Source organism: Simochromis diagramma, unplaced genomic scaffold (assembly GCF_900408965.1).
Source record: "Simochromis diagramma unplaced genomic scaffold, fSimDia1.1 OVJJ01000802.1, whole genome shotgun sequence".
Classification (NCBI taxonomy): Eukaryota; Metazoa; Chordata; class Actinopteri; order Cichliformes; family Cichlidae; genus Simochromis; species Simochromis diagramma.
In genome coordinates, this window is record NW_024387492.1 from 5852163 (window position 1) to 5865525 (window position 13363).

Sequence of the window (13363 nt, forward strand, 5' to 3'; positions counted from 1 at the left end):
ATCACCTTGTTGGCTAAAAATTTTACTATTTCATGGTTGTCAAACTGTGTTATGTGTGGAATATTTTGCAGATTCAACAATGTAAGAGATGGGACTGAATGATGCATTTTGAAGCTGCTAGTAACAAAGTGCCTGAAGATAGAATATAAAATTGGTTGTCTGTTATGTGTAGACACAACACTGGTTCAGCTATTGAGTTTGGTGCCCTTGTTGTGCTTGTGTATTTTTTCCTCATAAAACAGTCAGGTACAAAGAATGGATTGATAATAGTGAAAAAGCACTCAATCTCCAAAGAACCTTTGAAAGCCCGAAAACCTGTTGTGAAGACTATGCATCCACTATCTTTACTGGCCAATGAAGCAAAGCAAAGTACAGAAATGTTCACCAGCCTGTTGCAGGGCTAACATAGAGATAAGCAATGATTCACATTCACAGCCAAATTAAAAATCCTAATTAACCTAACCTCATGCACTTCTTTGGGAGGAAGATGGCAGAAAACCTGCAGATCCTGCAGAAAACCCACGCAGACACAGGGAGAACATGCATATATGCAACTCCACACAAAAAGGCCCAGTCCTGTATTGACATTCAGGACCTTCCTGATGTGAGGTGCTCACCACCCCTCCACCATGCTGAACTGCTCTTGGTGTCAGCCTCATGTGGTTATATGTGGAACTGCAGGTTCTGTCACTGACAGTTGCCATTATTAGCACAAAGGGCAAATTTTCAATAATAATAAGCCAGTAATACTTTTAAAAAATCACAACTTTTACTCATAATCAGTTATTTCTGTACTTTGGAACTGGCACTGTTACTCAAGCAAAGAAACCTCTCTGAGTTGCTCCACATTCGGATGAGTCTCTATCTGCAGAACAAATTCACTGAGAGAGTCTGGAAGGAATCAGGTCAGGTATATCACGTACAGCACATGAGGAGGGATTCAGAAACAAAACGCTTCATTCACGGTAATGAGTTCTTAATGATAATGTGTTTAAAAGAGTAGCTAATAATCAAATCTGCAGTCCAGCCACTGATGTCAGTGCACAAGAATGCCGCTGCAGTGTCTCAGAAATAACCACATGGGCATAGAAGACAAAGTCTCTAGACAACAGCTGCCAGGTCTCTGTGCTGGAACAAGCACCTTGACAAATAACCAGCTCAAGTTATTGACTCAAATGAATTTCCTTTCACTAACCGCTTGCTGTTAACGTACTAAAGTACATGCTGTCATGTGCCTTTGAAGCCAGGGCTGAGGAATGCTGTTGTGGGCTTAAAGTTTTAACCACATATTAAACTTCTTGGAGTTTGTTTAATTATTGTATGTTTCTGCTTATGAGCTTCTACCTGTTTTATTTCCACTGTCCTTCCTCCTCATCAAGTTATTCGAGGCTTCACTTTTGAACTGTTGCTGCCTTTCCCCTTTTCTTTCTTTTTGAAAAATTAATATTTATAGGTACTGGCTGTCTGTTTGTGAAGTCAGTCTTTAGGAATTCCCAGTGTGGGGTCTCAGGACTGTAACCAGACTTAACCTCCCAATCCAGATGAAAGGTGCTCTGAGAGAGAGACGGTGTTGTTTGGCCGAGCAGCAGAGCCTTGCCTTCAGACAGCAGGAATGTGGGATGTCTGGAGTGGGGGGCAGGAAGCGAGGAAAGAATGCCAAGTATGTCCATGTTTGTCCAGGGCTGGCTCTCCATTCAGCCCCCAGTGACGTGCTGCGAGGGCCAGCGGGTATAAAGGAGGCTCCACTCTGCAGTCAGAACTCAGATCAACTCTTCTACCGAAGCTAAACTCTAGCTTTCACCAAGAAAGGAAAAATAAAAAAGACAGTGAGCCGGAGCAGCAGTTGGGAACAAGACAAGAGATCAATTTGATCAGAAAAGTTTCTCAAGCTCAAAACTCTGACGCTAAAGGACGACTTTTTCCGAGAAGGTGTTTTTGGAAGAATCTAAATTAATTACTAACGACAAGAGAAGATGGTTGCTGAGATGAAGAAAACGATTTTGCTGCCTCTGCTGTGCATCATGCTTTCCTACATGGTAAGTCAGAAAAAAATAATTCATTTTAGTGTTTTGGTGTAGGCTTTGGCTTTAGCTGGACTTGAATGGTGAAGCCAGTGCTTTAAACTTGTCTTAAGAGCCAGTGTGTTGGATGTGTGTCTGTGTTTCTAGCACACAACGTGGGCATGATATTTACCAGAGAATGTGTCTGTGTGTGTGCCTGTTTTCAGGCTGCAGGTCAGGAGTGCAGCGGCCAGTGTTCGTGCCCGTCCACCCCTCCTCAGTGCCCCCCAGGTGTCAGCCTGGTGCTGGATGGCTGTGGCTGCTGCAGGGTGTGTGCCAAACAGATGGGGGAGCTCTGCACTGAGAAAGACGTCTGCGACCCGCACAAAGGCCTCTACTGTGACTTCGGAGCTCCCAACAACAGACGCATAGGAGTTTGCACAGGTGTGCCACTCATGGCTGATCTTTTCTATGACGTCTGCAATAAATCCAATGTATGAAGCAAATCATGACCCTTCTCTTGCAAATTCTACTCGACAGCTCGAGACGGAGCCACTTGTGTGTTTGGCGGCACGGTGTACAGGAGTGGAGAGACTTTCCAGAGCAGCTGCAAGTACCAGTGTACCTGTCTGGACGGAGCCATCGGTTGTGTGCCTCTTTGCTCCATGGACATCCGGCTGCCCAGCCCAGACTGCCCCAACCCAAGGCGTGTGAAAGTGCCTGGAAAGTGTTGTGAGGAGTGGGAATGTGGTTCTTCCGACACAAAGGAGAATGAAACTCCCACCACAAAAAGCTTCATGGGCCCTGTTTTGTCTGGTAAGTGTCTGTTTTTGAAGAACACAAGGCTACAGCAGGTTACAGCATAATTAGCACAGTTTTTCTAACCCAGCGTTTCCTCCTGTGTTTACAGCATACAGGAAGGAGGAGACCTATGGCCCAGATCCTTTTATGATGAGAGAGAACTGCCTGGTTCAGACGACTGAATGGAGCGCCTGCTCGAAGACATGCGGCCTGGGAGTATCTACCAGGGTCACCAACGATAACCGTGAATGCCGCCTAGAAAAACAGACCCGGCTGTGCATGGTGAGACCATGCGAGTCTCAGCTGGAGCAGAGCATTAGGGTGAGTTCTCGTTAAACAGCACCACACTCGTGACCTTTGGGCATATCAGTAAAAGAAACCCTGCTGAAGTTGCTCTTTCCTCTTTTTTTCCTCCTGTAGAAAGGGAAAAAGTGCATCCGTACTCCGAGAGTCTCCAAACCCATGAAGTTTGAGATCTCTGGCTGCACCACCACCAAGTCCTACAGGCCAAAGTTCTGCGGCGTCTGCCTGGACGGCCGCTGCTGCACCCCGCACAGGACCACCACCCTGCCCATGGAGTTCAAATGTCCTGATGGAGAAGTCATGAAGAAGCACATGATGTTCATCAAGTCCTGTGCCTGCCACTACAACTGCCCCGGGGAGAACGACATCTTCGAATCCATGTATTACAAGAAGATGATGGGAGACATGGCGTGAGCCGCTCCTGGACGATAGGCGCTTTTGACTTGAAAACAAACACAACTCCATCTCATTTTGCAGCTCAGTATATATGTTTATCATGTTTTATTTCGCCATTTTCTCATTGTAAAAGTAGCCCAGGCGCTCGTCTTAGTGCCTGTATGTTTTGTACAGCTGATGAACATCAGCCTCATAGACTCAGACAGAGGGTTGCTTAGCAGCTCCAAAAGATCCCTGCACTATAACTTCTTTTTTTTTTTTTTTTGACAAACCTGCTGTCAGGTTTCCGCCCATTTCCCTTGAAAGCCTTTTTACAAACCCGTCCATTTTACTGTATGCATTTTATACCTTATCTAAACGTTGACCTCCTCTCTAAATGAGGTGTCTAATAAGTCCCTCCACCCTCCCAGTCCAAGACCAGACCTGTAAACTCTAAGCAGCTGTAGAGGGAGCATGCAGTCCACAGCAGGCCAGTGTTCCCCTGTCCAAACAGGTCTGAATGTGTCCTTGTATGTGTGTGTGTGTGTTTGTGTGTGTGTGTGCGTGTCTAAATTTTAGCCTTGTCTGTGTGTACGCTTTTCACTGTGCTCACAGAGTAGAGGAAAGGTCAGAGTTTCTGCCCTGGATGAGAAAGCAAGCAGCATGCTGAGTTTAGGGTTAGATAATGGAGTACAGTGGGCTTTGCCACGGCACTGAGAAAAGAAGAAAAAAACATTTTGACTATTACTGATTCAGGTCAGAAGGAGGGGAAAAAAAGCATCTACAGGAACAAAATGTCTATTTTGTACAAAAATAGAAGAAGAAGAGACTGGAAGAATTGTAATTTCATTCCTTTAAAAAAATACTGATGTATATACTTTGTATATATGTGTACAGTTTAAGTTAATTTAAAAAGCCAAAATGTTTTCTGTGCTTCAAAATGTATCAGTGGTGTATTTTTGGTTATTTTTTACTATTTTATTGAGAAGTGTGACAAAAATGTTACATGTTTGACTTTGTAGCTGGAAATAAAATCTTATATTTTTTATACAAACATGAACTGGTCTGTCTTTAACTTTGATCCGAGACTGAGATCCAGCTCCACAACGGCTTCATTAGCTCTTGGCTTTCAGCCGACATTTGAAAGCACATTTAACCGTAGCTCTGCTAAACTGTTAGGTTTTGACACCTTATGAACTCGTGCATCACTCACTCAGAAAAAAAAAATAGCCTCAGTCATCGGAGCAGGCCTTCAGGCTCAAGTGATTTAAAGAGGCGTTCAACATAAAGGATGTCTTTGTTTAGCTAATTGAAGTAATCTATAAAAATCCCTCCATTTATCTACGACATGGATGCCTTACATATTCGTGCTGGTTTTATGCAACATGGTGCAGTGCAAGCACTCAAGAAAGCTGTGTGTCATGCAATTACATTATGTACATAAAAGCAGACAAATATTATAAGAGGATGTTTTAAATTTAATGGCATATGCATTTATTCATGTGTTTTCTAGTTATTTTTGTAAAACACATAAAAGAAAATGGAAAAGATTCCATGCAAACATGACCATTGTGCATTTTAATCATGCTGTTGCGTTACTCGCCTTTGAAAAAAAAGAGGTAAGAGATGGTCTAATGCTGCCATCTGGTGCCCTTTCACAACCTTAAAAACCCTGAACTATATTTGTAACAGCTGGCTGAATAGTGTAGAGATGCAAAGTTCCAAATATAACTAATACAAAATATCCAGTAAACACTATCACCATTGTCACTGTTATCTGTGATATCAGATTATGTTCAGTAACTAAATTTTTCTGTTGAATTTTCTGTGCAAAACCTACCTTCAGATGCAGTATTCAGGCTTTCCAAGACTGCATTTGTCTGACTGTACGTGATTCAATTTCGAGTCATGCCTACAGTAGCTATATTTACTCGAGTTGCCAAAGAAAGCAGAACTTTCACATTTTAGTTTCTCCACTGCCCACATTGTGTTCTTGACTCCTTCCAATCCATGTTTCGCTCGGCAGCTCTTGACATATTGCTGTTAAAATGCAGCATTAATAAAAAAAATAAATAAAAAAACAGCTAACACTGTATGATAATATCTACTCTAGATATTTTCCTCTTAATAGTAACAACCAAAGAATTTTCATATTGCTGCCAAAACAAAGGTTAAATTGCCCGTTGAAAAAGAATGTGTCAACAGCCTGTGTGTCATGCTGATGATTCATGTTGTCAGCGTTGCCGCCCACAAACAAGCACAGACTGTATCTACACTTGTAATTTAAGTTTGCAGTGGATCCTATAGGTTTGTGTGGGTTGTGTAGATCAATCTATACAGTGTGATGGTCCTGTAATGACTCTTAATACTCTCCCTTTAATATGTTAATAATAAGCTGACTTTAGAGGCATGAAAAACAGTCACCAAATAGAGAATTCCAGATAAACTATTCAATTTATTGATTTTCTTACATAAATTCAGTACAGATCACACCCCAGACATTAATCCGCTAAAAATCACTTATTGCCTTGGCTTGATTTGCATCAGCTGCATCTATGACAATCATCTAAGTCTTCTCTATCTTTAACTTTGTAAGTAAATGCGCATTCCAGAAAGAGCTTTGTACATGTATACATGCCATTACTGTACAACCTCACCTTGTAGGTGTATACCTGGATTTGCCTTAACCTTTCACAATGAATCAGTGCGCACCGTTGAAATAATCTAAAAAGCAGAAGAGATACGTTTACAGAAACAGACGTGATTGTCGGAGAAAATGAAGCTGAACAAGTCGCCTTTCTTCGGGAATCTTCTGAAATGTTACGCACGCGAATGCACGGTACGCGCGCACTTGTGTGTTGTTAGTATGCACGTCTAGCTGCAATGTGCATCTACTGTATGCTACTCTATGTGAACGTCACGAGTGAGGCCGCGGCGGTCGGGCCTCCTCAGGAAAAATAGCGGAAAGACAAAAATCTTGTCACACATTCACACGCTCTGTGGAAACCAGGCAGCTGGTAAAGCGGAGGAGGACGAGGAGGCAGAGGAGGTTGCGGTGTCAAACTTTGTTCCAATCTCTCTCTCTCTCTCTCTCCCCCTTTCGATTTCTCTCAGCCTCGCCGCAGCTCGTGGAGTTTCTGGGCAACATTTTCAAGCTCTGACTCGATGGCTGCCAGACTTTCAATCTCAGGCTCCTGCAGGTATAATGAGAAGGCAGCGTGTGAGAGAAGGGACACCAACAGTGCAAACAATCATATTTATTCGTGGCTTGAATGTCCTATCTATTAGAGAGAGCGCAGATAACGTCCAGAATGGCATCCTTTACCTTCAATTTAATAACAACTGTGTTGCAGTTTGCATCCATCAAGGCTATTGCAGTGTAAATAGCTTCCTTTCAAGATATTGCAGGGAGTCAAGCTGTAGGAAGAATCCTGCTTTAGAAGCAAACAGGTAAAACATCCTGAGGAACAATTTCATTGCATTCAGGAAGGATTTCCTTCTTACTTGCTGAGAGAAATCCCTCATATCTAAATATGAATGTATCATTAGCAGAGTTTAGTGCTCTTGAAGACTAGAAACAGCCACACACTGTATATCAAAGATGGATGCAACTCCTAGTTCTAAGAGGAACATTCTGCGTTCTGTCTAATGGCCAGCAGGGGGCGACCGCTGTGATTTCAAAAAGAAGTCTGGTTGGGCAGATGTCTGATGGAAATCTAGACTTTGGTTCCTTTGATCAGGTTTTCTGATGCATCTGTGGTGTCAATCACTGGTTTCACAGCTTATTGAATGCGACATGATGTTCTTTGGTATACTCTTATAGCTGAACAACACAGAACGGAGATGTCCATCTCTAAGATCTATGGTTTAACTCCCAAAAAGATAATCAAACACTCCTTGTCGTTTTACCCCCAAAATGGAGCGAGTACGTAATCGGTTGTTTGTTTGTTAGCAGTCTAGCGTCCACAGTTTTCAAGATTTAATGTTCACATTTTGTTTGATGGAAGACACCCAATAACAGCTTGAGATGATTTCATTTTGGTGAAAGTTATGTCGTAGTCAAGCTCACACCAAATGTAAAAAAAAAAAATCAGTATAACTTTAAACATATTTTTTTTATATCTTATCAGCTTTACAACAATATGTTTGGACTCTTTATTTTTCCAGCACGTCACCTTACAATGCCACAGCGATGCTGTAACAGGCTGACGTCACCATGTTGTAATAAAAACATCATAAAACTTTTAAGTAGTTTAAGTATCCTCTTTATGCTCTCGGTGTTCTTGTTTGTGTCATTATTAATTAGTGGTTTTATTGGAGGTTATATAAAAACAATTTCCAGTTTTTATTTTAAGCCGAGTTGTGGCTTGCTATATCTCCTAACATGTGGAAAGATTCCTTTAAGCGATTTAGCACTTTTTATTTTTGTTTCTCGGACCGTGAATCTCACAAAAGAAGGGGAACGAGCACCTCTGACTTTCTGCTGGCGCTCCCTTCTTCCTCCAACCCCCTCCTCTCCTCCGGTGCTCTTCGAGCAATCATCTGCAGCTCCTTCTCCTCTGGACTCTTCTGAGCATTTCTTTTCTTCTCCTCCTCCTTTTCCTCCGCCATCTCTTTTGAATGATGAGGCACTTCATGTTGCTCCTCCTTTGTGGCTGCTTTCTTCTTCAGCAGCAAAGGCTTGGTTGCCTTGGTCCACCGCTGTAAGCTCTCCCTGTTCCCTCGCTTTGTCTCCTCTTTGCCCTTGTTTTTATGGAAGAGTGAGAGCCTCTTGGTCGTCTCTTCCTCTTCATCGGATGTTTCGTCTTTTGATTTCTTTCTGCGTGTGTCTCTCTTCTCATCCGATCCATCATCTGGGAATATGAAAAGAATAAGATTTATTTTTATTATTTTTCTCACTGAAACACCTCTGCTAGGCCGCTGCCAGAAAAGTCTCCACCATCAGCAAGATTCCACTTCTTGTAATGAAATATTTCTTGCCAGCTGGCAGCACTGGACCTCAGTAGTGCTAGCAATGCTTTATGGGAATTTTCAGCATGGCTGAAGCGATCAGATGACTTGGCTGAAGCTTCATTTTGCAGAATCAGTATCACTATTTCATTGTACTCAAAATAAAACAATTTCTCTGTTGAACATTGCAGAGATAGAACGAGCTGATTGCAGTCTTGATAACTTTAGAGGGTATGGCGAGATGACTGCAGTTGTAACAGAGCGCTTGAATTTTCCAACAGTGAGCTACTCATTCATTCCTGTTGACGAGCTGTCATTTTGCCAGCCGTGCTGGCCTCGCTCCCCTGTGAGTGAGGGGGCTGAGATTCATCATGTAGATGGAAGTGCTTCCATCAATCAGCCAGCCCTGAGATAGCAAGCAGTTTCCCTTTACAAGGCAGTTTTTGTTTCACCGCTGTCTCTGTCTTAAGATCCTGCTTCTACCATTAATGTTATATCTTTTCATTTGCTTTGAGTGGCCTGTATTATCAAAATAAAAAACTCGACTGCATCTTTAGATGCCAAACTCTCGATCTCCTTTTCCAATTTCCTTATGCTACTTTTACTTTATAACACATAAATTTCAAAGAAGGACCAGGAAATGTGCGCTTGCCTTTGCTCTCCTCTTCTGAAATCTCCTCTGCTCGCTTCTTGTCATAGCCTTCTTCATCTTCCTCCCTCTTTTCATCCTCGCCCTCCCTCCACTCCTCTGCAGAATCAGAGACGTGGCTTCCCGGGCTTTCATCACTCTCCCGTTTCACCTGCACTTCTTCAGCTTCATTGTCCCCCTGCAACTCGCCGTCTTCCATGCCTGCTTCCTTTTCATCTTTTCCAGCTCCCGTCCTCTTGGACAGGATAGATCGTTCGCCGGGGCCTCCTAAAGCCTCCAACATGGATCGATCTGAAAATAGGGGAGAGTGGGGATTTAATTTACTAGAAGAAATTGATTTTCTAGTGATGTTAAAAGAAGGCGCTTACACAAAAGTACTACAGTTTATTATGGGGTTTATTGTTGTTACCCCCATGTTTTTGATTGACAGTAGGAGGCATATGTAACCCTGACAATTTAAAAAAACAAAACAAAGCCCATTATCTTCTTCTTTGACCACATTCAAATTGCTATCCTTGTTTTTCCTTCCCACCTTACCATTGTGTGATTGACTTTGGTACTAGCACTGATTTTTTTTTTTTTTTTTTTTTTAAATCTAGGTATGGGGTTATGTGGAAGGACGTCATACATGTTCTGATTTATTTCCCTCACAGAGCCTCAGCAGAAGTTAAATCTACCTCAGCACTTTTGATGTGTTTTTTAAGCGCAACTTTGCTGAAAAACATAAATAATGGAAACTATACATCACTGTCACAACTGCTGCATTTAACCCACCGATTAGATACGCCATAAAAAATAAGAAGCATAACCACATGATGTATAGGAAGGTCCAGCTCACCAGGGACATCATCTGTAGCCTGAAGGGTCGGTGCTGCTGCTGTAGGCGTATCAGCTCTCCCCCGACCACCTTAAATGAAAATGAGTCGCTCGAGCCTTCCATCATTCTTATCTTCATGCACACGTAAACGAGATGAGTAATCCGTGACTCACCTTGAGCAGCGATCTCCTGCATCTCTTTCAGAAAGTTTTGATGACGAAGGATAGTAACAAGTCGGTCATCTGCACACACACACATTAAAATGCAAAGATAACAGTGAAGAAGAAGAAGAAGAAAAAAATAGCAGATAAAAGGCAGGGAATCGATGCTGTAGGGGGTAAATCACAGGTGTACATCTTTCCCTTTTCACTGTTTTCAAAGGATTCAGAGACACGTTTTTGTGGATTCATCAGAGTTAATTGCCCTGGAATTTACTGCTTTCAAAGCAAGAGCACAATTAATCATTTGGCCCACAGAGACTCCCACAGCAGCAAGCGAGCACTTGGACTTTCTGCTGACCCACAAACAGCACTGCACATAGCATGCAGCAGCAGGAGCAAGAGACAGACATTGTACTGTATCATGTTCTTGTATCAATCAGTTATCTCTCTTTTCCTTTTACTCCTCCTCTCCGTTCTCCTTTCTTTCCATCCCCTACGGTGGTGTACAGTTTCCCGCTCACAGCACCCGCTCAGTAGCAAACGCTCGATGAGTAAGGCTGTGATTGATTTTTTTTGTGTGTGTGTGTTTTTTTTATACAACAAGGACGACATCAAGGTAAAACACCATCTATGTAACTGAATCGTCTTTACCGAGTCCTAGTGACCTCTCTGAATAAAACACTCTGCAGCAGACTTTTACCCAGCATTCACTGCATCAATCCATTAACCTTATGATCAGAGCGCTATGCACTCGTTACGAGAGAACGGTGGATTTCTTCTAAAATACAGCACTTTTCCAGCAAGGCCTGGCCTCTTAATCCGCTCTTTTATATGGGAATGACAGCTGTGAGGGTGGGGATGATGATAATAACTGACCAGGGAAATCTGTATAAATCTATAAACAGGGAGCGACCTTTACCAGTGCCCTCGCAAATTGGTAAAGGTTAGAAATAATGTAAACATACATCCATTTTTGATTTTATTCCCATGGGGCCAAATCAGAAAATATGATATCCCAAGACATTTAGCATAGTAAGATTAAGAGAGCCATCAGTTTTGTGATGAGCAAGCACTTGGCAACAGAGGGGAAAATACATTATAGCTGATTAGACCCTCAGATTAATGGAATGTAAAACTAAAACCTAAAACACTGCCTCGATGGGGCAATATGAAGGAAACGCACTGTGTTTCTGCAGCATGTTTAAGATATGAGGATGTTAAGAAAAGGTCAGCAGAGAGGATAACACCATCCAACAGTCTGGGAAATGTTTTTATGTGAAAATCAAAGTTTTATTGGTGTTTTTAGATGGGACTAGATAATAGCCAGACTGTGGGTTATCTTACAGTCCTTATGTGTATGCAGCCTGTGTGCAGGAGAAGAAGAGACATGCTTCAGTTTTAAGTAATATTCTAACACGTAATTGCAAAATCAATTCTTTTTCATTAATAACTCATTTTTTAAGTGCATGTTGCCTGTGCTAATTTAAGCTATCAATGTAGTTGTTTGCAGCACTGAGCCATGCTAACAGCCCCTTTTAATAATAAAGGACATTCGATTATGCTCAGTGTTGCCGAACTGTCTTCCTTCTTTTGCTTACCCGTCTTCAGTGTGGCCAAACACTCCTGACTGACAGGCATGGGGTGTGGCCTCGATAGGACATCTGCCAGCGCCTCCACGATGCATTTCATCACCTGTGGATGCACACAATCCAGAATCAGAGGAGAGACAGTCCCCAAATGATCCCAAAAAAAGTGAGAATTACAGTAAAACAAGCTGCTGTTGCAAGCAAGATTAATTAAACTGAATCAAAAGCAGCATATGAGTCTGAGACTCTTTGAATGCAGCTTGTGTGCTAACTTAGCCACTAATTGAAAGATATAAATCTCTTTAGATGAGGGATCAAAATGATTTCAACTCCCATTGCGCCAATACTACATCCATACATAATTTTTCACAATCTTTTTCTTCTTCTTCTACTTTTTTTTTTTTTAAAGGTGCCCAGCTTCTTCACAAAAGACCTTTGAAGTGATCAAATTCCACATTTCCCTTTAGCAGTCTTGTCTCTCCAAACCTTATTCTGGAAAGCTCTCTCTCCCTCCCTCCCTCTCTGTCAGTGGATTTAGCATCCTCAAAATCATGGAGGTCAAGGCTCTCCATTGCTCTCAAATTGCTTTCTATTGATTTTTACAAAGGCAAATGTGGGTTTGCCTCACAATGAAGGTGCTTAAAGCTTTAAATTATCGGGATTAAACATTTCTAATCACTGCGTGCCTTAAGAGTGCAGCTGGAGAGCAGCTAGAAGGCAATGCAGTGGATTTGTATTATTTGTCATACTCACAAGAAGAATATCCCTGAAGTATCGATTTAAGAAGGCTAACACTAACCTGCACTAGTTTCTTTTTTGCTTTTCTGTTGCTCCAATAAAACTAATATTAGAATAGAAAATGTTACCAAAAACAATAAGAAAATATTTACCTTTACGTCCTCATTCTCCAGCTGACTCGAAGTCACTGGCAATGAAAGGACTGCAAGAGAACAAGAACACAGAGAGAAAAGAAAATCATGCATGTTCATTTGTTCACATGCTTTTCATAATCCCTACAGCTCCTTTGTGTGCGTGTGTGTGCGTGTGCGCTTTTCTTTCCTCACTCGCTGTGTTACTACAAGCCTCTGGTTGTTTTAGTAACGAGAATAATTGTGCCAAAGGCGCAGGTGAATTCATTGCAATTAAAGATGCGCTTGTCGCTGTCCTCGGTGCGGAACCCCGGCAGTCACAATACTTAATGCAGATTTCCTTCAACCAACCGTCTGTGTCTTCATATCGCTCAACTTCATCAAGGTTTAGCTGTCTGTTCTTTTTCTTACCGCAGCTAGACAGGATTGTCAAAAGGAACAGTCCTCTCCCGATCATGTTTGGAAACGAGGCGAAGTAGCTCTCCAGGAATAATAAAAAATAGCGAAGCTTTTATCAGAAGGTTAGGTTTCTTCCCTGTAAATCAAAGTCGGTGAATTAGGGACGCATTCTGAACAAAACTTAGCCGCCTTTCGGTATTTCTGGAGAGCTAGATTTTCTGCAGCATCGGTGACCCGACAGCCTCCGTCCTCTCTGGTCTCTCCACCAAGACCTCGCCGCAACAGCACCCTTTTTATAGCGTGAGCTGGAGAGAGGAAATGACATCATCCTGGGACAAATAATTGCTGTTGTACCTGATCGTACCTCGCTGGTTGTCAGGGCGTGTGCCAGTTCAGAGTGCCTCAGGTATAAAAGTGAGCATCTCTATCCCCGTGCGCTGTTTGAGCATCGAT

At 42.3% G+C, this 13363-nt stretch overlaps 2 protein-coding genes across 2 annotated transcripts; one reads left to right on the forward strand and one right to left on the reverse strand.

Moving 5' to 3' along the window:
* Positions 1–1778: 1778 nt before the first annotated feature.
* On the forward strand, positions 1779–4533 carry LOC120724936 (CCN family member 2-like). The gene is made up of 5 exons (XM_040017470.1): positions 1779–2036; positions 2228–2444; positions 2541–2816; positions 2911–3122; positions 3222–4533. Exons 1-5 carry the CDS (start codon positions 1974–1976, stop codon positions 3516–3518), a joined length of 1065 nt encoding a protein of 354 aa, XP_039873404.1. The 5' UTR covers positions 1779–1973; the 3' UTR covers positions 3519–4533.
* Positions 4534–5628: 1095 nt separating this feature from the next.
* On the reverse strand, positions 5629–13186 carry chga (chromogranin A). The gene is made up of 8 exons (XM_040017469.1): positions 12923–13186; positions 12533–12582; positions 11655–11748; positions 10069–10137; positions 9917–9985; positions 9082–9369; positions 7950–8332; positions 5629–6673 (listed from the first exon to the last, which is right to left on the reverse strand). Exons 1-8 carry the CDS (start codon positions 12966–12968, stop codon positions 6590–6592), a joined length of 1083 nt encoding a protein of 360 aa, XP_039873403.1. The 5' UTR covers positions 12969–13186; the 3' UTR covers positions 5629–6589.
* Between the last annotated feature and the right edge of the window lie 177 nt (positions 13187–13363).